General features: G+C 39.9%; 1 protein-coding gene across 1 annotated transcript in view; it reads left to right on the top strand.

Moving 5' to 3' along the window:
* IMMP2L (inner mitochondrial membrane peptidase subunit 2) overlaps positions 1-13,864 on the top strand; it is a 1,988,725-nt gene extending 1,974,861 nt beyond the window's left edge. Inside the window, exon 6 of the mRNA XM_069764790.1 lies at positions 13,044-13,864. Coding sequence (XP_069620891.1) covers positions 13,044-13,163 — 120 coding nt within the window. The 3' untranslated portion in view covers positions 13,164-13,864. The remainder of the gene's footprint in view (positions 1-13,043) is intronic.
* The last annotated feature ends 11,518 nt before the right edge of the window (positions 13,865-25,382 follow it).

Genomic DNA, 25,382 nt, shown 5'->3' with positions numbered 1-25,382 from the left:
CGGAATTTCGGTTATCACAGAGTTGTCAATTTGTATTTTCCATAATGTTTCATCTAGGCTACTTTCACACTTGCAATTTTAGCAATCCGTCGCAATGTGTCATTTTGGGCAAAAAACGGATCCTGCAAATGTGCCCGCAGGATGTGTTTTTTGCCCATAGACTTGTATTAGCGACAGATGGTCATACGTAGCATCCATCGTGCAATGGATCCGTCGTGTTTTGGCGGACCGTCGGCACGAAAAAACGTTCAATGTAACTTTTTTTGTACGTCGCGTCCGCCATTTTCTACCGCGCATGTGTGGCCGGAACTACGCCCCCTCCTCTCCAGACTTCAGAATGGGCTGCGGATGTGTCGAAAAACTGCATCAGCTGCCCACGTCATGCACAAATTTCACAACATGCGTCGGTACTTTGGCCCGACGCTTAGTGACGGACCCATACCGACGCTAGTGTGAAAGTAGCCTTACAGCCTGTGCAGACATTGAAATCTCATGAAAAAGTAGTGTCTTTACTTTTTTAATGTATTTTTAATTGGAAGACATGGGTCTAGCATTTCCCATTTGAATGAAGTGGTAGTAATGCATACACTCCACTATGCTGTATTCAATGTCTATGGGACTGACGAAGATACAGTATCAGTAACCTGCAGGCATTTTGCTATTACCTCTGGTGTAAAGGGACTTATAGTGATAGTTTTAGTTATACTGAAAGTGGTTGTTGCTAATATAATATATTTCAATTAATGATAGTCGTGATTATGCTAACCAGAGATACACCTAATAAAATAACTATATGGTATGGATAAAATGTTTCTTTTAAGTGAGTTCATTAATTTGTCAATTTACCATATTGTATTGTGACTAATTTTTTGTATATACTCAATAACTAAATATGATTCAGCTGCTTTTTCATCTTAGAGAGCGTTTTGTTATATGCATTAGATTGTTTAGTCATGACACCATAAAATATAAAAAATAATGAAATCTAAACCTTATTTTGTATTATTAAACATTTTCCATCACTAGAAGCAGCAATATCAATAAATAGTCATGGCAACTTAACCCCTTTCCGACATCGGGCATATACAGTGGGGCAAAAAAGTATTTAGTCAGTCAGCAATAGTGCAAGTTCCACCACTTAAAAAGATGAGAGGCGTCTGTAATTTACATCATAGGTAGACCTCAACTATGGGAGACAAACATATTTTTTGCATATTATGGTGGAAAATAAGTATTTGGTCAGAAACAAACAATCAAGATTTCTGGCTCTCACAGACCTGTAACTTCTTCTTTAAGAGTCTCCTCTTTCCTCCACTCATTACCTGTAGTAATGGCACCTGTTTAAACTTGTTATCAGTATAAAAAGACACCTGTGCACACCCTCAAACAGTCTGACTCCAAACTCCGCTATGGTGAAGACCAAAGAGCTGTCAAAGGACACCAGAAACAAAATTGTAGCCCTGCACCAGGCTGGGAAGACTGAATCTGCAATAGCCAACCAGCTTGGAGTGAAGAAATCAACAGTGGGAGCAATAATTAGAAAATGGAAGACATACAAGACCACTGATAATCTCCCTCGATCTGGGGCTCCACACAAAATCCCACCCCGTGGGGTCAGAATGATCACAAGAACGGTGAGCAAAAATCCCAGAACCACGCGGGGGGACCTAGTGAATGAACTGCAGAGAGCTGGGACCAATGTAACAAGGCCTACCATAAGTAACACACTACGCCACCATGGACTAAGATCCTTCAGTGCCAGACGTGTCTCACTGCTTAAGCCAGTACATGTCCGGGCCCGTCTGAAGTTTGCTAGAGAGCATTTGGATGATCCAGAGGAGTTTTGGGAGAATGTCATATGGTCTGATGAAACCAAACTGGAACTGTTTGGTAGAAACACAACTTGTCATGTTTGGAGGAAAAAGAATACTGAGTTGCATCCATCAAACACCATACCTACTGTAAAGCATGGTGGTGGAAACATCATGCTTTGGGGCTGTTTCTCTGCAAAGGGGCCAGGACGACTGATCCGGGTACATGAAAGAATGAATGGGGCCATGTATCGTGAGATTTTGAGTGCAAACCTCATTCCATCAGCAAGGGCATTGAAGATGAAACGTGGCTGGGTCTTTCAACATGACAATGATCCAAAGCACACCGCCAGGGCAACGAAGGAGTGGCTTCGTAAGAAGCATTTCAAGGTCCTGGAGTGGCCTAGCCAGTCTCCAGATCTCAACCCTATAGAAAACCTTTGGAGGGAGTTGAAAGTCCGTGTTGCCAAGCGAAAAGCCAAAAACATCACTGCTCTAGAGGAGATCTGCATGGAGGAATGGGCCAACATACCAACAACAGTGTGTGGCAACCTTGTGAAGACTTACAGAAAACGTTTGACCTCTGTCATTGCCAACAAAGGATATATTACAAAGTATTGAGATGAAATTTTGTTTCTGACCAAATACTTATTTTCCACCATAATATGCAAATAAAATGTTAAAAAAAACAGACAATGTGATTTTCTGGATTTTTTTTTCTCAGTTTGTCTCCCATAGTTGAGGTCTACCTATGATGTAAATTACAGACGCCTCTCATCTTTTTAAGTGGTGGAACTTGCACTATTGCTGACTGACTAAATACTTTTTTGCCCCACTGTATGTACGCCGATTTCGGACTCCCTCCCTTTGATGTGGGCTCCAGCAGTGAGCAAACATCTTTCCCAGTACGTCAGCTGTTTTGAACAGCTGACATGTGCCCACAACAGCCATGGGTGGAATCTACAATGCTATAGAGTAGACACTGAGCGAAGGAGTTACTAATTGTTCTAATGAACCTGACACCAGAGTGGAGGATATTGTGTATTTTTGGTGGAACTGCATGCATTTGTGTCCTTTTACTGTACTTTGTGTGTGAACTTTTGTTTTATTGTGCAAATGAATGTACGTTTGGGTGAATAACTATACAATTGTGCATATTTGTAGTTCTGTGTATATGTGAAATTGCGTATCAGGGTGTGATGTTTCCATTACTGGCTGTGTGTGTATCATTATCAAGTCACTCTGGGATTGCATGAAGCAAAAGAAGGATTTTCACAACCCTACATTGACAGAAGATACAGGTGCATCTCACAAAATTAGAATATCATCAAAAAGTTAATTTATTTCAGTTCTTCAATACAAAAAGTGAATTTCATATATTATATAGAGTCATTATAAAAAGAGTGATCTATTTCATGTGTTTATTCCTGTTAATGATTATGGTTTACAGCCAATGAAAACCCAAAAGTCATTATCTCAGTAAATTGGAATACTTTATAGCACCAGCTTGAAATTTTTTTTTATAATCCGAAATTCTAGCCTACTGAAATGTATGTTCTGTAAATGCACTCAAAACTTGGTCGGGGCTCCTTTTGCATCATTTACTTCATAAATGTGGAGTGGCATGGAGGCGATCAGTCTGTGGCACTGCTGAGGTGTTATAGAAGCCCAGGATATTTTGATAGCAGCCTTCAGCTCGTCTGCATTGTTGGGTCTGGTGTCTCTCATCTTCCTCTTGCCAATACCAAATAGATTCTCTATGGGTTAAGGTCAGGTGAGTTTGCTGGCCAATCAAGCACAGTGATACTGTGTTTTTAAACCAGGTATTGGTAATTTTTGGCAGTGTGGACAGGTGCCAAGTCCTGTTAGAGAATTAATTTTCCATCTCCAAAAAGCTTGTCGGCAGAGGGAAGCATGAAGTGCTCTATAATTTCCTGATAGACGGCTGCGCTGACTTTGGTCTTGATAAAACACAATGGGCCTCCACCAGCAGATGACATGGCTCTTGAAATCATCATTGATTGTGCATACATCACACTAGACCTTGGAAATCAAGGTCCCAGAGTCTGGAGGAAGAATTAATAGACAGATAATCCAAGCTGCTTGAGGTCTAGTGTGAAGTTTCCACAATCAGTGATGGTTTGGGAGCCATGTCATCTGCTGGTATAGGTACATTGTGTTTTATCAAGACCAAAGTCAGCACAACCATCTACCAGGAAATTTTAAAACACTTCATGCTACCCTCTGCAGACAAGCTTTTTGGAGATGGAAATGTCATTCTCCAGCAGGACTTGGCACCTGTCCACACTGCCAAAAGTACCAATACCTGGTTTAAAAACAACAGTATCACTGTGCTTGATTGGCCAGCAAACTCTCCTGACTTTAACCCCATGGATAATCTATGGGGTATTGTAAAGAAAAGGATAAGAGACACCAGACCCCACAATGTAGACAAACTGAAAGCTGCTATCAATGCAACCTGGGCTTCCATGACACCTCAGCAGTGCCACAGGCTGATCACCTCCATGCCACACCACATTGATGCAGTAATTGATGCCAAAGGAGCCCTGACCAAGTATTGAGTGCATTTACTGAACATACATTTCAGTAGGCCAACATTTCGGATTTTAAAATCATTTTTTCAAGCTGGTGTTATAAAGTGTTCTAATTTTCTGAGATAATGACTTTTGGGTTTTCATTGGCTGTGAGTCATAATCATCAACATTAACAGAAATAAAAGCTTGAAATAGATCTCTGTTTGTAATGACTCTATATAATATATGAATTTCACTTTTTGTATTGAAGAACTGAAATAAATAACTTTTTGATGATATTCTAATTTTATGAGATGCGCCTATATGTGGTTAGTTTTCCAAGATGTTTTGAACAACCTCCTGGCCATATTCCTTCAAACATTGTGTGCAAGTTTACCTAAAAGAATTGGTGTTGCTTTAAAGGCCAAGGGTGGTCACACCAAATGTTGATTTGATTTAGATTAGCATTTTGTTAATTGCTAATAATAAACTATTAACACTTCTATTTTTCAAAACATTGTTACTATGCAATATTTTTCCTATACCTGCATAAATATTTTGCACAGTACTGTATGTCTGTATTTATTGCAAAGGAGGTGGTATGTGATTAAAGGGACTCTGTCACCTGAATTTGGCGGGACTGGTTTTGGGTCATATGGGCGGAGTTTTTGGGTGTTTGATTCACCCTTTCCTTACCCGCTGGCTGCATGCTGGCTACAATATTGGATTGAAGTTCATTCTATGTCCTCCATAGTACACGCTTGCGCAAAGCAATCTTGCCTTGTGCAGGCATGTACTACGGAGGACATAGAATGAACTTCAATCCAATATTGCAGCCAGCATGCAGCCAGCGGGTAAGGAAAGGGTGAATCAAACACCCGAAAACTCCGCCCATATGACCCAAAACCAGTCCCGCCAAATTCAGGTGACAGGTTCCCTTTAAATGGACATCAGTTTTACTTGGTGACAATCTTAATATAGCAGAACTGAATAACATACTGTATATGAATAATATTCCAGCTATCTTATCTCAAAAGGAAAATAAATAAGCTCCACATACACATTTTAAAATGATGTTATCTTAATGTTATTATAAGCAAGATAAACGTTTTTCAAAATCAAGGGTTAAATTTAGTCTTTGTTAAAGGCAAAACCGTCTTTCATTTTTACCAGCAGAGTTATAGTGCTTACAATGTTTCTAAATTTTACCACACACAGTAATTTCCGAAGAATGCCTGTAAGTAAAATGTCATTGAAAGTATTGAAAATGCATGTATTGTATAAGCAAACTATAGACAAGGAAAATTATTGCTATTAAATTTGCTGTTTCTGAGGTTTGCTTGATGCTAAAAGTACGAGCAATTTCTCTACACTTTTCTGTGCCAAGTTCACGGTTCTCGTTTTATTACATAACTGTTTTTGTGAGCAAGTAAAACTTCCTGATAAATGCAGTCATTGTTTTATGCCAATCAGGGGAGATAAAAGTGTTAGCATTTAGTATAATAAAAGTAATCATTTTAGAGTAATTAAGGAAAAACATTGTAATACAAGATAAACAACAGCAAAGATGATAAAACAAGTGTAAAAAACAAGAGTACAAAGTATTACAAACTAATCTAATAATTCTGCATAAATTGGTAAATACACAGTATATGGTACAAAAGGAACTTTAGAACCATTTGTCATCGCTACATTATCATTTTAGAGAAGTATATTTGTTTCTTGCAACATTGATCAATCCTTCTTAGGAAAGCTCAAATTCTAATTGTGTAGGAGCAATCTAATCTGGAATCAAGTTTGCATATGTGGTATTTAGAATGTATGACACTCTATTTTGTTCTATGCTCACACCTGCTTAATATTTTGCGTTCCTTGATCCAGTTGTATCCATACGACCCAGAAAATCAAAGATTGCTGGGACGTACATTGCTCTGTGATCCTCGAGCAGAACAGGAAAGGTTTTATGAAACTGTAATAACATTTCAAAGTTTGAATTGGAGAAAATACCGAGGCACACTGTAACTACTTTGCATTACTTATGCCTGGTCATTTCAGACTTAAGTAGCTTAATGTGTTCTTTACCTTTGGATACAGACAGCCGATTAACTTCACTCAGCAATCAAACATGTGACTTAGCAGCTTAGCTCTGTGTGATCGAGAATTCTAAAATTATCAATGAGTGTGACTTAAAGGAAACCTGGTAACAATTGATTCCTGTAAACTAATTTCATGGCTGCATTTGCCTCTTATTATTAAGTATGGGCAACGCCACTGTGTGGGAAAAGTTCCCAGTATATTGCGAGTTCTCATCTTTTCAAAGATCATTCTTGTGAATAGGATTAGTTCAAGAGGAGTCTGGTATCTGCAGCACAGTCTTGCCCTATAGGCTCACATCCACTTTGGCATTTCTGAGATCACCTATCTGCTCTTACACTGCCCTTTCGGAACATTGAATTCCATGCACTCTCATGAACACTGCAATCTAGGTCATACACAGTAGATTTTTGCCTATGTGCATAGACTTTCGGTCACACTGCACATACTTCGGAATTCTGTCAGGTGCATTCTACTCCCAAAGTTGTAAGTACGCGCTCCAGAATGAAACCAGTGCTGTCCTGCATACTCTCCAGGAGAAGTGCACATCTAATAAACTGTCCCGGGTGCATGCCTTCTACTGAGGTAGAAGTGCATCTGACAGACTTTCGGGGCATGCGTAGTGTGACAGCAAGCCTCTGGCATGCAGGTAGAGATCCACTGTAATTAGGCTAGGTTGCTGTTTCCTGATTTAAAGTTTTGAAAGGGATTTAAAGTTCCTGGAGGACTATTTTTGTGCAGATCAGGGATCCTAGTCATGTCTCAGTGAGCATGTTATGTAAAGACGGGGCAAGCCTGATCTATAGATAGGTCATGCCTCTTGGACTAGACCTAATCATAAATATATTTGGGGAACCATCTTTGAGAAGGTGAGAATTGTGATATGTTGTTAATTTGACCCCAGTGGCATAAGTAGAGTCCTGTGGGCCCAGGGCAAAGTTTGAGCCTTCTCCCTCCATTCTTCATACCAGCCTGCTGCTCAGATGCATGAGCCCCAGTAGTGTTGATAGTCTTTTTTTGCCCCCATAAAAATACTAGTTAAACATCTCACAGAATATTATCTTTATGCTGTGTTTTTCTAATAGTACTTCTAAATAATAGAGTCATAGTAGTTACTGAAAAGCAATTATTATTCCCATACTATTAATGAACAACATCCACTATACCAAGACCAATATTACCAATAATACCACATAGATCAGACAAATAATACCATCTGATGGAAGTATCATCAATATTGTTCATCAATATGTACAATTTCTCCAGTGACATCTCCAATTCCAGTGACATCTCCAATTGAAGTCATTCATTTTTGCTTTTCTTCTTCATTCGGCACAGAATATTATAATGCCTTCTTCTAGGCATGATTCGTGTCTGTAAAATGTAGCACAAAAACATCTATGGCAGAATTCTTTTAAGGCTCCATCCCCACATTATCCCCCTATTCTACCGTAGCAGTACTGCCTTTTGAACAATATATTTAAAAATAAAATACAATTCAGTAGTGATGTTACACTGTGTCCCTAAGTACTGTAGTAATTCTTATGTACCCTTTGTGCCCAAATTCAGTAGAAATGCTCCCACTGTAATGCCCATACAGCAGCATTGTTCACCTGTTATGCTCCCTTACCGGTGTAACATCTCTCTTTGCGGCCCTAATATAGTAGTGAGATTCCTCATTGCTGCCCCATACATTAACCCCTTTACCCCCAAGGGTGGTTTGCACATCAATGACCAGGCCAATTGTTACAATTCTGACCACTGTCCCTTTATGACGTTATAACTCTGGAACGCTTCAACGGATCCTGGTGATTCTGACATTATTTTCTCATGACATATTGTACTTCATGATAGTGGTAAAATTTCTTTGATAGTACCTGCGTTTATTTGTGAAAAAAACGGAAATTTGGCAAAAATTTTGAAAATTTCGCAATTTTCAAACTTTGAATTTTTATGCAATTAAATCACAGAGATATGTCACACAAAATACTTAATAAGTAACATTTCCCACATGTCTCCTTTACATCAGCATAATTTTGGAACCAAATTTTTTTTTTGTTAGGGAGTTATAAGGGTTAAAAGTTGACCAGCAATTTCTCATTTTTACAACACCATTTTTTTTTAGGGACCACATCTCATTTGAAGTCATTTTGAGGGGTCTATATGATAGAAAATACCCAAGTGTGACACCATTCTAAAAACTGCACCCCTCAAGGTGCTCAAAACCACATTCAAGAAGTTTATTAACCCTTCAGGTGTTTAATAGGAATTTTTGGAATGTTTAAATAAAAATGAACATTTAACTTTTTTACACAAAAAAAAAAAATTTACTTCAGCTCCAATTTGTTTTATTTTACCAAGGGTAACAGGAGAAAATGGACCCCAAAAGTTGTTGTCCAATTTGTCCTGAGTACGCTGATACCTCCATATGTGGCAGTAAACCACTGTTTGGGCGCATGGGAGAGCTCGGAAGGGAAGGAGCGCCGTTTGACTTTTCAATGCAAAATTGACAGGAATTGAGATGGGACGCCATGTTGCGTTTGGAGAGCCACTGATGTGCCTAAACATTGAAACCCCCCACAAGTGACACCATTTTGGAAAGTAGACCCCGTAAGGAACTTATCTGGATGTGTGGTGAGCACTTTGACCCACCAAGTGCTTCACAGAAGTTTATAATGCAGAACCGTAAAAATAAAAAATCATATTTTTTCACAAAAATTATATTTTTGCCCCCAATTTTTTATTTTTCCAAGGGTAAGAGAAGAAAGTGGACCTCAAAAGTTGTTGTCCAATTTGTCCTGAGTACGCTGATACCCCATATGTGGCAGTAAACCACTGTTTGGGCACATGGGAGAGCTCGGAAGGGAAGGAGCGCCGTTTGACTTTTCAATGCAAAATTGACAGAAAATGAGATGGGATGCCATGTTGCGTTTGGAGAGCCACTGATGTGCCTAAACATTGAAACCCCCCACAAGTGACACCATTTTGGAAAGAAGACCCCCTAAGGAACTTATCTAGAGGTGTGGTGAGCACTTTGACCCACCAAGTGCTTCACAGAAGTTTATAATGCAGAACCGTAAAAATAAAAAATCATTTTTTCACAAAAATTATATTTTTGACCCCCAATTTTTTATTTTTCCAAGGGTAAGAGAAGAAATTGGACCTCAAAAGTTGTTGTCCAATTTGTCCTGAGTACGCTGATACCCCATTTGTGGGGGTAAACCACTGTTTGGGCACATGGGAGAGGTCGGAAGGGAAGGAGCGCCGTTTGACTTTTCAATGCAAAATTGACAGGAATTGAGATGGGACGCCATGTTGCGTTTGGAGAGCCACTGATGTGCCTAAACATTGAAACCCCCCACAAGTGACACCATTTTGGAAAGTAGACCCCCTAAGGAACTTATCTGGATGTGTGGTGAGCACTTTGACCCACCAAGGGCTTCACAGAAGTTTATAATGCAGAGCCATAAAAATAAAACAAAATTTTTTTCCCACAAAAATTATTTTTTAGCCCCCAGTTTTGTATTTTCCCTAGGGTAACAGGAGAAATTGGACCCCAAAAGTTGTTGTCCAATTTGTCCTGAGTACGCTGATACCCCATATGTGGGGGGGGAACCACTGTTTGGGCGCATGGGAAGGCTCGGAAGGGAAGGAGCGCCATTTGGAATGCAGACTTAGATGGAATGGTCTGCAGGCGTCACATTGCGTTTGCAGAGCCCCTAATGTACCTAAACAGTAGAAACCCCCCACAAGTGACACCATTTTGGAAAGTAGACCCCCTAAGGAACTCATCTTGATGTGTTGTGAGAGCTTTGAACCCCCAAGTATTTCACTACAGTTTATAACGCAGAGCCGTGCAAATAAAAAATATTTTTTTTTCCACAAAAATTATATTTTAGCCCCCAGTTTTGTATTTTCCCAAGGGTAACAGGAGAAATTGGACCACAAAAGTTGTTGTCCTATTTGTCCTGAGTACGCTGATACTCCATATGTGAGGGTAAACCCCTGTTTGGGCACAAGGGAGAGCTCGGAAGGGAAGGAGCACTGTTTTACTTTTTCAACGCAGAATTGGCTGGAATTGAGATCGGACGCCATGTCGTGTTTGGAGAGCCCCTGATGTGCCGAAACAGTGGAAACCCCCCAATTATAACTGAAACCCTAATCTAAACACACCCCTAACCCTAATTCCAACGGTAACCCTAACCACACCTCTAACCCTGACACACCCCTAACCCTAATCCCAACCTATTCCCAACTGTAAATGTAATCTAAACCCTAACCCTAACTTTAGCCCCAACCCTAACTGTAGCCCCAACCCTAACCCTAGCCCTAACCCTAGCCCTAACCCTAACCCTAACCCTAGCCCTAACCCTAGCCCTAACCCTAGCCCTAACCCTAGCCCTAACCCTAGCCCTAACCCTAGCCCTAACCCTAACCCTTTATACCGTTCCGCGTTTGGTAAAATTGATAAAGCAGTTTTATTCTGTGGGTCAGTACGTTTACAGCGATACCTCATTTATATCATTTTTTTATGTTTTGGCGCTTTTATACGATAAAAACTATTTTACAGAAAAAATAATTATTTTTGCATCGCTTTATTCTCAGGACTATAACTTTTTATTTTTTTGCTAATGGTGCTGTATGGTGGCTCGTTTTTTGTGGGACAAGATGACGTTTTCAGCGGTACCATGTTTATTTATATCTGTCCTTTTGATCGCGTGTTATTCCACTTTTTATTTGGCGGTATGATAATAAAGCGTTGTTTTTTGCCTTACGGTGTTTACTGAAGGGGTTAACTAGTGGGACAGTTTTATAGGTCGGGTCATTACGGACGCGGCGATACTAAATATGTGCACTTTTATTGGTTTTTTTTTATTTAGATGAAGAAATGTATTTATGGGAATAATATATATATATTTTTTTTTCATTATTTTGGAATATTTTTTTTATTTTTTTTTACACATTTGGAAAAATTTGTTTTTTACGTTTTTACTTTGTCCCAGGGGGGGACATCACAGATCAGTAATCTGACAGTTTGCACAGCACTCTGTCAGATCACTGATCTGACTAGCAGCGCTGCAGCCTTCACAGTGCCTGCTCTGAGCAGGCTCTGTGAAGCCACCTCCCTCCCTGCAGGACCCAGATCCGCGGCCATCTTGGATCTGGGCCTGGAGCAGGGAGGGAGGGAGGTAAGACCCTTGCAGCAACGCGATCACATGGCGTTGCTGCGGGGGGCTCAGGGAAGCCCGCAGGGAGCCCCCTCCCTGCGTGGTGCTTCCCTGCACCGCCGGCACATCGCGATCATCTTTGATCGCGGTGTGCCAGGGGTTAATGTGCCGGGGGCAGTCCGTGACCGCTCCTGGCACATAGTGCCGGATGTCAGCTGCGATAAGCAGCTGACACCCGGCCGCGATCGGCGGCGCTCCCCCCGTGAGCGCTGCCGATCGCTATGACGTACTATCCCGTCCAGGGTCAGATAAGCCCAGGGCACCTCGACGGGATAGTACGTCTAAGGTCACAGAGGGGTTAATATAGTACCCGTAAATGAAACCCATATGTTAACAATGTCCATCTAACTGGTCTCCAGATAGTAATAATGTCCTCCAATTCTGCCTCCTATATCGTAATAATGTCACCACATTTTGGCCCCCATATAGTAATAATGTCCCCCATGTGGCCCCTATGCAACCCTTATTGTGTCCCCATGGTCTGTCCCCACGGTCTGTCCCCACAGTGCTCCTCTATTAAATGAAAGCCATCTATCATCTGTCTCTGCTCCCAAGCCGAGTGGTTCTGTGTTCTTTCTTTTCCTAACTGGCTTTCTACCCCGCAGTTACTCTACAGCTGCATGCCTCTGACCCTATTTTAGGAAATATTGGGGTTTGCAAGAGTAGAACCAGCAAACTTGTTATAATAATCTCTCTGAGATTTGTTTCAGGCCATTAAAAATCATACAAATGTTCAAATTAGGATGAGTTACTAAGATATTTTCCAATCACAGTGTACTTTAAAAAAAACAAACTTGAAACTTTTAAGTACATTTATTTTAAAGGGAACCTGTCCCATTGTATATGCAGACTGATATGTGGACAGCTTGGTAGAGAAGGAGAAACTGAGCAGAATGACATCTTGGTTTTTAGGTAAATATTCGGGACAACTTATTCATTGAAACCCTGGGTGACTGTATGTATATGAAACCAGTGGGCTATCCTACTATTAACTGAGGCTATCGCTGCATGCACAGTAATGCAGGACTGTCAATCACAGAATAGGAACGTATACTGGACTAATGTGAATACAAACACTAGGATTTCAATGAATAAAATATAAGTTTACAAATTTTTCTCACACAAATGTATATCAGTCTAATCAGCTCTTCCTTCTCTATAACATCCTGCCAGCAGATCAGATACCATTTCAAACATGACACGTTCCTTGTTAAAGCAAAAATTTGAATTTCTTAATAAAGTTCATTATTTTGGTATTTTCCTAAAAATCTCGCAATTCTTGAAAGCCATTTCTAGTATACATTTTTATGATGTAAATATTCATCTTAGTAAAATTGAAAACAATGAAACTAACATAATTTTAATTATTTCAACAGATTTCTCTTGGACTTCTTCATGCGCACGCAACTCATATACTGTGGCCTCCCAGCCGATGGCAAAAAATAAAGCCCCTGTTACCTCTGGAGCGCAAGCCAATACTGAGCGACCAAGATTGATCTCAATTTCACATTTTTACATACAGTTGACAGGACACAACACACATTGTTTTGTTCATACAAACATATTTTAATCCATACCTGATGAGACTAACATCTTTTGGGTTAGTAGCCTATATGAGAATCTTCTAGAAATGTATTTTGGTGTGATTGTTTACATACAGTTGACAGGACACAACACACATTGTTTTGTTCCTACAAACATATTTCAATCCAGACGTGATCAGACTAACATTCTTTGGGCTAGTAGCCTAAATAAAGATCTTCTAAAAATGTATTTTGGTGTGATTGTTTTAAAAAAAAACTTAATCAAAAAGTTACACGTCTTTTTGTTATTTGGAATTAACCTATTACGCTTAGGACCCATTTTTATATCTACCGGTACTTTTCTGAGAATGTGGGAGATAATTTGTCACAGGTAAAAAGTGATTAAAGTTACTGCAAACATACATATTAATCACACGCCTAAAATAAAGTATGCTTCCAGTCGTCCAGATAAATTAAGACAAATACATTTCATTCAGAGAGTTCATTTTCATGTCAGAAATGTGATCTTTTTGGATTTAAATTCGAGAGGAAAATGTCTTTATTTAAGGTAGACCTACCAGTCTCTTTCCAGGATCGTTGATTGTATTCTTTTACCACTCAGGAAGTTTGATTATTTTTTGTGGAGCTACATGTCAACCTGGATTAAAGTTGATAACAAATAAATTGTTGTTTGTCTCATTATTTCTCTATCTAAAAAGATTCAAGCTCAGCAGAACTGTATTCATGTCCAGTCTTTTGAAGCTGTGGAGGATAAAGTACATTTTATGAATATTCATCTTCATGGCTTTCTAACTATATAGGTTTTGGGCACAAATATTGTTTTGAACATTACGGGTTATTAGATGACTTATAACATATAAACTAAATATTTTGCTAATATGTTCTTTCTTTTTATACCTATGGTCTTGCTCGATTGAGACTATAAAAATATAGCGAAACTTTAAAAACTCAAAATTTCTAGGGCAACATCTGTGCTGATTTTACAGCTTTAATATTGCAGGCTCATTGAAAATAGAAAACCTATTATAGTTGGCCTCTCAGTGACTTTGCTTGACAGGTATAATTTAGTATAAAAATGCTAAAGCTTGAGCCCATTTTTTTTTTGTCAGTGATCAACGAGTCATCACATACACAATACAACAGATGTATAGTGGTAAAAATAGTAAATGAAAGGAGGAGTACAGTGAATATAATTGTTTTTGCATATTTACATTTTAAAGATGCAGGAAAAAATAGTAATTTGGCATATGTTGTTTAGATTTTCCAATAATTACTGTATATAGGGATATCATTTTAGACACAAAAAGACATCTGCTGGAAAATACAGATTACGAATTTACTGTTCGATATTTCAACTGTATGTAGTTAAATCTTAATAAAGATTAATGTAAGAAATGCTATTACATGCTGAAACTTGGAAAATGAAAATTGTTAAGGAGAACCTTAAACCTCTGGTTTTAGCAGCAGGCCTAAAAAATTGCAGATGACACACTGGACTTGGCCAAAGCGACTTAATGAAGTCATTGGGCGCGAGACTCTGATGTTGTGTGTGCCTCAGCGCAATGACAGCATTGGTTCACCCACGCCTAGCTGATGTCTGCCAGCTGAATCGCCAGCATCTGGATTTAGGTGAGTATATGATATTTATTTTTTTATTTTACGAGTACTTGTAGGGGGACAGTGAGGACATAATACAGCGTGGGTGGTATTATACTGGGTACAAAGGAGCCATGGAGGCAGCATATTCTGAATAGAGATAAATTATTCTATGTAAATGAGGCTTTGTGGGCATTATACTGTGTAAGGACTATTGTGGGGGCCATTATTCATTGTGCGAGGCATTAAGCTGTGTATAGTGAAGTTTTGACAACATCGTACTCTGTATATGGAGGAATTATACTGTGTATTGGGTCTTTAGGGGCATTATACTATGTGACGACTACTGTGGGGGCTTTGGGTATTTGGGGCTTTGGGTATTTTTCTGTGAATGGGGACTTTGAACATAATACTCTATGAGGATTACAGAGCAATAATGCAGTATAGGAGGCATTATACTGTTTATAACATTTTTTAGAGGCAGTTGTGGGGACTTCCTGTGTATAGAGAAACTATTGAGCACCATACTGTTATATAAGGGAGAAGAAAGGACATCATACTTTATGGGGGATTTTGAAGGGTATTATACTGTGCATAGGAAAGCTGTGGGCCATCATACTGTATATAGAGTAGCAATGGGGACATCTATTGTGTATAGGAGGCTTTGGGGGCTATCATTCTTTATTGTGGGTTTTTGGGGACAGTATGTGCATAAGGGAGCACACTGTGTATAGGGGAGTAGTGGGGACATCATGGGGGAGCTGTGAATGGGGAGTACTCAGGACATTATTACTGTATATGGGGGCCCAAGGGTACATTATTAAATGTGAAGTGGGCACTTACACAATATTGTTATAGGGGCACTTGGGATTTTGTGACCATCAAAATGACACATAGGGCATTATAACTTTCTAAAGGGCAAACTGTGGGTACTGTTTTCTATGGCATTTGCAGAGGCCAGTAATATTTTATATGGGATAGTTTTACCATCCACAGGGCATAAAAGAGGCATTTTACTTCATAGGGGCATTAAAATGGGAGACACTAAGAGGAGAACTATTTTTGTGCCATAGTGCAGGTCCCATAATAGGAACACATACAGCAGCAGAAGACTCAGCATTGAGATGACAGTAGGATGAGGAGTTTGTGTGGGCTGTGAATAGATGGGGACAATGCTGGAAACATGAGAAGTGAAATATACAGCTCTGGCAAAAATTAAGAGACCACCACACATCAAAACCCTGTTATGGGAACCCCATTGAAAACCTCTGGAATGTTATCAAGAGGATGATGGATAGTCACAAGCCATCAAACAAAGAACTGCTTACATTTTTTTGCGCCAGAAGCAGTGTGAAAGACTGGTGGAAAGCATGCCAAGACGCATGAAAGCTGTGATTAAAAATCATGGTTATTCCACAAAATATTGATTGCTGTACTCTTCCTGAGTTAAAACATTAGTATTGTTGTTTCTAAATATTTATGAACTTGTTTCTTTGTATTATGAGGTCTGAAAGCACTGTTTTTTTTTTTTTAAATTGACCATTTTTCTTTGTCAGAAAAAAAATACAAAATGTATTGCTTGGAAATTCAAAGACATGTTGTCAGAAGTTTATAGAATAAAAGAACAATTTATATTTTACTCAAAATATACCTATAAAAAGAAAAATCAGACAAACTGAACATTTTGCGATGGTCTCTTAATTTTTTGCCAGAGCTGTATATTTGTTGTAAGCTCTGCAGACGAGTCATGGTGGCAAAAGGTTGTCTGGGCCAGATGTAAAATATGGAAAAAGTGAGGAAACTATCAGAAGAACACCACCTGTGTGTTTTGGGCATGGCGACTGATCAATAATCCAATCTGGTGCAGGGGTATGCTGAGCTGTCAGTGTTTTGATGGACAGCTCACAGTCCAATCTGAGTCTGGGAACTTCTGAGCTTCTTACAGGTGTTCCCTCTTCCAGGTGATCACCCAGCTACTTAGCTGATCTGTCAGTCCCAGATGTCTGTCAAATGCAGCATCTGCTCAGTCGTTTGCCTTGTAATACTGTGCTCTGTTTATTGCTCTATTGCAGCCTGACTTAGGATCTTGTTCTGACCATCCATTTGCTTAGCCCCTTTGCTCTGATCTGCGATCTTTCTGGTAACCTGACCTTGAATCATGATCTGACTACACCTTTGTCTTTGTCCTTTAGTTTAGTTTGTACTCTTGGTATTTGACCCTGGAATGTTTGGCTATCCTGCTTCACAGCTTGTCCATGAGTAGTGACTACCATCACAACTGTGCTCTTACTAAAGGGTGATAAACTGTAAAATAAACAATGGAGAGAAACTATTTTTTATTATAACACTACAGAGTCTGCCTGAAAAAGAGCAGCAAAAACAAATGAATATAAAACACAGCAATGTGAAAACAACGATGGTGGGTAATTGTTCCAACTTATATAATTTCTTTTAACTGCTTTAGGTTTCGGAAAGCTTCAAGCAGATTAAAGAAGTAACTTGTGCATCTTTTGTTCATTTTTTTGTGGAAACTTCCCTATCTATATTCTTGAAAGTAGAGAGCAAAAGACGCCAGTGGAGGAGTTCCTTGATAAAAAAAAACTGAAATGACATAAAGCGTTTTCACATTAGAAAACTTGGTGGTTCGGCTGGCGTCTTAAAGATGTCATGCGCACATTCCCTTACAGTCAATGTACTGGAAAACAGGGAAAATTCCAAATGGAATGACATTGTCAAATTGTTATAGTTATGTCACTTATTCTGTGGTAAAAAAAAATTACTGAAACATGATTCTCCAGGTCACTATGATTACGTCAAGTTGAAACTTGTTTTTTTTTATTTAGGTACAAATAATTCTAAATTTTGCATTAAAAAAATAAATAACATTTTCCCAGACATGAAGGGGTGAACTCTACATCATGTAAGTGTTGATTACATGTGTTTAATCATTTTTATAATGCTAAACTAATGATTTAAGTGTTTCGCCCTGTCTGAAATAATGCAGAATACAAGACTGCAAATTACAAAGGGCAGCATAAAATAAGGTAAGTCACCTCTTCCGGTGTTTGATCAATATTGTTCTGCTTAGTGAAAGGTGCTCTTAATAGAATTGTAATGAACTTTCTGCAACCAAAATAAGGGAATGAAAAGCACATCTAAAGTAGTGTGTATTGTGTATGCTTGAAACTATCCTGACAACATAGGTCACACATACTCTGCTTGCTGCACTTGTCAAATAAAGCACAAATGATTAACAGAACAGAAGCTGTAGGTGACCTAAGCTGGTAATTCTCCAAGGCACCAGGGACCTTGAAAGGTAGATCAATTAACTACATAGACTGTGCTTTAGCTTCATAAGCTCCTTCCCATCAAGCTATCACTTGTGTTTGATAACATTGCAAAAGGTCATGTCTCTTATAAACATATTGCTAGCGAAGAAAATAAAAAGCAATACATAGGGAATCTAAAAGATGCTAAAATCTAAAATATTCAAAGGGGAAAACCAAAATTGTATTAAAGCACTACAAAGGTTTTTTTGGCAATTGTATATGATACAAAAAACATTTGTACATGACGCCTTTCCTTTACCCAAAATTGTATGACAAAATATTTACACTCTGCTTTCATATATTCCTAGGTGTGAGAGTGAATGGATACTTTCTAGTCATACTTTAATGTATCTGTGCAAAGTACCCAAATGAAAAAAAAAAATACATATTTTGTAGTCAATCAGTCCTAGTTATGTTACTGTAGCCAAATCTAGAAGAGAACTCCAAACAAATCTTAAACCATCATAAAACTATTATATATCTAGGTAGTGATGTTACTCAGGGCCCCTATTGCAAACTCTGTAACATAGCACTCACATACCACGTGCTATGTATTTTTGCATGTAGCAGAAATAACCCCTTTATCAACCCCTTTAAAGAGTTTTTCCAATGAACAAAGTACATTTTAGTCTATAGATCATAGAATAATAATAATTTCCACAATTGGATATGTTTAAAAAAAAATCTTCCTGTGCTGAGATAATCTTACAAAAGTGCCCCTGCTGTGTTCTGTGTTATGGCTGTGTGTGACCGTACAGGAACATGGTTGGCACATACCAAAACACTTAGCCAAGGGGTGGCTTAAGATAATTATGATAGGAGAGTATACAGATGAAACAGCAGGGGCTCACGGGTGCTGCTTTCTGAGGTATCACATTTCCATATTGGAGGTAATGCATTTTCTGGTCTGAGGTGTTATGGCTGGCAATCAGGCAACACAGCGTGCAGTAATCAGCGCACATACAGAGATCTGGCAATAACCAAAAACAATAGGACGAGCTCTGAGACGTGGAATCTCTGTAGACTGCAGTACCTGATCTATCCTCACACAACTATAAGCAGCAGTGGATTGCGCCTATCACTACCTATGCAACTCGGCACTGCCTGAGGAGCTGACTAGCCTGAAGATAGAAATACAAGCCTGACTTACCTCAGAGAAATACCCCAAAGGAATAGGCAGCCCCCCACATATAATGACTGTTAGCAAGATGAAAAGACAAACGTAGGAATGAAATAGATTCAGCAAAGTGAGGCCCGATATTCTAGACAGAGCGAGGATAGCAAAGAGAACTATGCAGTCTACAAAAAACCCTAAAACGAAAACCACGCAAAGGGGCAAAAAGACCCACCGTGCCGAACTAACAGCACGGCGGTGCACCCCTTTGCTTCTCAGAGCTTCCAGCAAAAGTTAATAGCAAGCTGGACAGAAAAAACAGAAAACAAACTAGAAGCACTTATCTAGCAGAGCAGCAGGCCCAAGGAAAGATGCAGTAGCTCAGATCCAACACTGGAACATTGACAAGGAGCAAGGAAGACAGACTCAGGTGGAGCTAAATAGCAAGGCAGCCAACGAGCTCACCAAAACACCTGAGGGAGGAAGCCCAGAGACTGCAATACCACTTGTGACCACAGAAGTGAACTCAGCCACAGAATTCACAACACTGAGGTAACCCAGAATTGATTGCTTCTGCAGTGTTTTCAGCTTTCTGAGCTTGTCATACATCAAGTCAGTGATAAAGGCGCTCCAGCAGCCACTCAGCTTAAATGTCACTGACTCGATTTATAGTGATCTTAGAGGGTTGCAGACAGGGCAGATACAAGCACTCCTGTGATACAGCAGACAGGGAAAAACCTTACCTCAGAAAGTAGCAGCTGAGAGCCCATGCTGTTACATCTGTATACTTAAGCATCATATTTGACTTATGCTCAACCCCACCCCGGGCTAGGAGCTGTGACATCCCCTCTGCCTTTGGATCGGAAAACCCGTGGCGTGACATGGGTATCGATCGTTGCCAGGGTGACCCTATGTCGTCATGACTACATCTGGACCACCAGATCTAGCAAACTGGCTGATCATGCCCAATGCATGATGAGCAAGTTTGTCTGTTGGTGCAGAGCTGACAGTTTCTACAGCATGGAGATGCTGCTTCATCTCCACGCTGTAAAAGCGATCAGCCTGCAATAAAGGATTGTCTCATAGTGGGACAAAGTAAAAAAAAGTTCGAAAAAAGTAAAACTTTTTTTAAATAATTGTAAAAATGTATATAAATAATAATAATAAAAAAAATCTAAATATATTTTATCTCCAAATAAATATTTGAATGAAAAAAAAACTATGAAAGTAGACATTTGGTTTCACTGCATCGCAACAACTCGACCTATAAAACTGTTCCACTAGTTAAGCCCTTTGGTGAAAACCATAAAAATAAATTAAAAAAGGCAAAAAACAATGCTTTATCATCATACCGCTGAAAAAAAAGTGGAATAAAACGCAACAAAAATGATGGATATATATTTGTGCTCCCCCAGCAGAATTTTTGCTTTTCTGACCTTTTTTCAGACAATATGAATGATAACACCAAAACTTTTTCTCTACTCATGTTTAGTGGTTTGGTGAAGCCATTTATTGTCAAACTACTGTGTTTTCTCTTTTTAACCTTCGTCCAGCTGAGTAGGTACAATTGTAACTATTCCGTTTTAAATTTGCAATAACTTTTTTTTTCAAAAGCCGTAGAGGGCTGAAATTTCGTGACATCTCTGCAGTTTTGGTCCAGAACATATTGGCCAAATTTCAATAAAATATATATGAAGGTACAATTGTACCCCTGAAGCCTGTTAACGTTGTAAAATTATGCAGCCTGACGAAGGTTAACCCCTTCATGACCAGGGGATTTTTCGTTTTTCCGTGTTCGTTTTTCGCTCCCCTCCTTCCCAGAGCCATAACTTTTTTATTTTTCCGTCAATTTGGCCATGTGAGGGCTTATTTTTTGCGGGACGAGTTGTACTTTTGAACGACATCATTGGTTTTAGCATGTCATGTACTAGAAAACGGGAAAAAAATTCCAAGTGCGGTGAAATTGCAAAAAAAGTGCAATCCCACATTGGTTTTTTGTTTGGCTTTTTTGCTAGGTTCACTAAATGCTAAAAATGACCTGCCATTATGATTCTCCAGGTCATTACGAGTTCATAGACACCAAACATGACTAGGTTATTTTTTATCTAAGTGGTGAAAAAAAATTCCAAACTTTGCTAAAAAAAAAAAAAAAATTGCGCCATTTTCCGATACTCGTAGCGTCTCCATTTTTCGTGATCTGGGGTCGGTTGAGGGCTTATTTTTTGCGTGCCGAGATGACGTTTTTAATGATAGCATTTCGGTGCAGATACGTTCTTTTGATCGCCCGTTATTGCATTTTAATGCAATGTCGCGGCGACCAAAAAAACGTAATTCTGGCGTTTCGAGTTTTTTTCCCGCTACGCTGTTTAGCGATCAGGTTAATACTTTTTTTTATTTGATAGATCGGGCAATTCTGAGCGCGGCGATACCAAATATGCGTAGATTTGATATTTTTTTTATTGATTTATTTTGATTGGGGCGAAAGGGGGGTGATTTAAACTTTTATGTTTTTTTTATTTTTTTCACATTTTTTTAAACTTTTTTTTTTAACTTTTGCCATGCTTCAATAGCCTCCATGAGAGGCTAGAAGCAGGCACAAGCCGATCGGCTCTGCTACATAGCAGCGATCTGCTGATCGCTGCTATGTAGCAGAATTGCACGTGTGCTGTGAGCGCCGACCACAGGGTGGCGCTCACAGCGACGGGCAATCAGTAACCATAGAGGTCTCAAGGACCTCTATGGCTACAATGGAGACGCATCGCCGACCCCCGGACATGTGACGGGGGTCGGCGATGACGTCATTTCCGGCCGCCCGGCCGGAAGCGGTAGTTAAATGCCGCTGTCTGCGTTTGACAGCGGCATTTAACTAGTTAATAGGTGCGGGCAGATCGCGATTCTGCCCGCGCCTATTACGGGCACATGTCAGCTGTTCAAAACAGCTGACATGTCCCGGCTTTGGTGCGGGCTCACCGCGGAGCCCTGCATCAAAGCAGGGGAGCCGGCATCGGACGGTATAGTACGTCCGATGCCGGTAAGGGGTTAAATCATAAAGACAACCCAAAATATGGGAATGACCCGGATCAAAAGTTCACATACCCTGGTGATTTTGGCCTTATAACATACACAGAAGTTGACACAAATAGGTTTGAATGGCTACTAAAGGTAACATCCTCACCTGTGACCTGTTTGCTTGTAATTAGTGTTGAGTGATACCTTCCAATATTCAAAGGTATCGGTATCGGATGGTATCGGCCGATATCCAAAAAATATCGGATATCGCCGATACCGATACCCGATACCAATGCAAGTCAATGGGACACAAATATCGGAAGGTATCCTGGATGGTTCCCAGGGTCTGAAGGAGAGGAAACTCTCCTTCAGGCCCTGGGATCCATATTCATGTAAAAAAGAATAAAAATAAAAAATATGGATATACTCACCCCTCGGACGAACCCTGGCTGTCACCGCTGCAAACGTCTGCCTCCGTCCCTAAGAATGCAGTGAGTGAATGACCTTCGATGACGTCGCGGTCAGGTGACCGGTCACCTGACCGCTCACGTGACCGTGACATTATCGAAGGTCCTTCACTCACTGCATTCTTAGGAACAGAGGCAGACGCTCGCAGCGGTGACAGCCAGGGTTCGCCGGAGGGGTGAGTATATTCATATTTTTTATTTTTATTATTTATTTTTTACATGAATATGGATCCCAGGGCCTGAAGGAGAGTTTCCTCTCCTCCAGACCCTTGGAACCATACGCACCGCACACGCCGAAGATGATTGGGAACACTTCCGATTCCCGATATCACAAAAATATCAGAACTCGGTATCGGAATCCTGATATATCAAATATTGGCTGATACCCGATATTTGCAGTATCGGAATGCTCAACACTACTTGTAATCAGTGTGTGTGCATAAAAGCTGAGTGAGGAAGCATGAGCAATCTCAAGGCTACAAGTCCATCTCCAAAGACCTGAATGTTCCTGTGTCTACCATGCACAGTGTCATCAAGAAGTTTAAAGCCCATGGCACTGTGGCTAACCTCCCTAGATATGGACAGAAAAGAAAAATTGACAAGAGATTTCAACGCAAGATTGTGCGGATGTTGGATAAAGAACCTCGACTAACATCCAAACAAGTTCAAACTGCCCTGCAGTCCGAGGGTACAACAATGTCAACCCATACTATTTGTCGGCTTCTGAATGAAAAGGGTCTGTATGGTAGGAGACCCAGGAAGACCCCACTTCTTACCCCGAGACATAAAAAAGCCAGGCTGGAGTTTGCCAAAACTTACTTAAAAAAGCCTAAAACGTTTTGGAAGAATGTTCTCTGGTCAGATGAGACAAAAGTAGAGCTTTTTGGGCAAAGGCATCAACATAAAGTTTACAGGAGAAAAAAAGAGGCATTCAAAGAAAAGAACATGGTCCCTACAGTCAAACATGGCAGAGGTTCCCTGAGGTTTTGGGGTTGCTTTGCTGCCTCTGGCACTGGACTGCTTGACTGCGTGCATGGCATTATGAAATCTGAATACTACCAACAAATTTTGCAGCATAATGTAGGGCCCAGTGTGAGAAAGCTGGGTCTCCCTCAGAGGTCATGGGTCTTCCAGCAGGACAATGACCCAAAACACACTTCAAAAAGCACTAGAAAATGGTTTGAGAGAAAGCACTGGAGACTTCTAAGGTGGCCAGCAATGAGTGGAGAGATCTAAAAATGGCAGTTTGGAGAAGGCACCCTTCAAATATCAGGGACCTGGAGCAGTTGGACAAAGAAGAATGGTCTAAAATTCCAGCAGAGCATTGTAAGAAACTCATTGATGGTTACCGGAAGCGGTTGGTCGCAGTTATTTTGGCTAAAGGTTGTGCAACCAAGTATTAGGCTGAGGGTGCCAATACTTTTGTCTGGCCCATTTTTGGAGTTTTGTGTGAAATGATCAATGTTTTGCTTTTTGCTTCATTCTCTTTTGTGTTTTTTCATTTAAGACAAATTAAATGAAGATAATAATACCAAATAATTTGTGTTTGCAATCATTTTCAGGAAGAAATTGAGTATTATCTGACAGAATTGCAGGGGTGTCAATACTTTTGACCATGACTGTATATGCTTTGGACCATTGGTTTTCAACCTGCAGTGTGCCTAGCATATGGGGTATGCTCCACAGGAGGTGAAACAGTGCTTATCGGCAGGGAAAAAAGAGATTTAGCTGAATTGTCAACCCGATCCTCCTGAAGTGACAGCGAGCTGCAATGATCAGCACCATGATAGTAAAAATGCTGACACAGCGCTCAAAGCTATATCTTAGTCATTGCTGTGAAAATCCGTGACTGTTTAATGACATTATGGTCTTCCATACTGATGAGAGCATGCTGGGAGAACATGATCTATGCCATTCATGAGCAGATCACTACAAGATCTTGTCCATTTTCTGCCATCTCGGGCATTTTTTAAAGGGAATATTTCAGCAGGTTTTTGTTATGTAATCTGACAGCAGCATGATGTAGTGATAGCTACCCTGATTCCAGCAATGTATCACATAGTATACTGGGTTCAGCAGTTAATATATAATCACAGTTTTCTCTTCTGCAGATTAGCTTAGCTTAGTTGTTGAGCCCTGTGTATACCTGCTTATACCACCGCTTTCTGTGTACATTGCATAGTGACATAGAGCTGCTAATTAGTCGTGGCGGTGTGGTTTGACTGGAATGCACAAGACCAGTTGTCCCCTTGTGCTAATCTCCTGCTGATAAAACACTGATTGAAACAACATAACAAAGCTCAGTAAGGGACACATTGCTGGAATCAGCCTCACTACTTCTACATCATGCTGATCTCAGTTTACATGAAACAAATTAGATGAGAGGTTCCTTTTAAAGAATAAGGGCTAAGCCATCTCATAGCTGCCATTGAATCCCTCACACAACTGTCCAAGATATGACAAACTTAGGCAAATGCCTCTTAATAAATTTGACACATTTTATCTAGCGCTGATTGGACGCCAGGCACCACGTGTCATACAAGTGCACGAGAGTCCCGAGACCATGAGTGCCGATACCGCAGGATCAGTGTCGGTACGGGAAGTGAGTATAGGCTTTTTTATTTTAGCATAGGGAATGAGATAGGATTGTCCTAGT

Source organism: Ranitomeya imitator, chromosome 4 (genome assembly GCF_032444005.1).
Source record: "Ranitomeya imitator isolate aRanImi1 chromosome 4, aRanImi1.pri, whole genome shotgun sequence".
Lineage (NCBI taxonomy): Eukaryota > Metazoa > Chordata > Amphibia > Anura > Dendrobatidae > Ranitomeya > Ranitomeya imitator.
The sequence above is the reverse complement of the archived record's forward strand: the minus strand, read 5'-3'. Positions and strand labels throughout refer to the sequence as shown.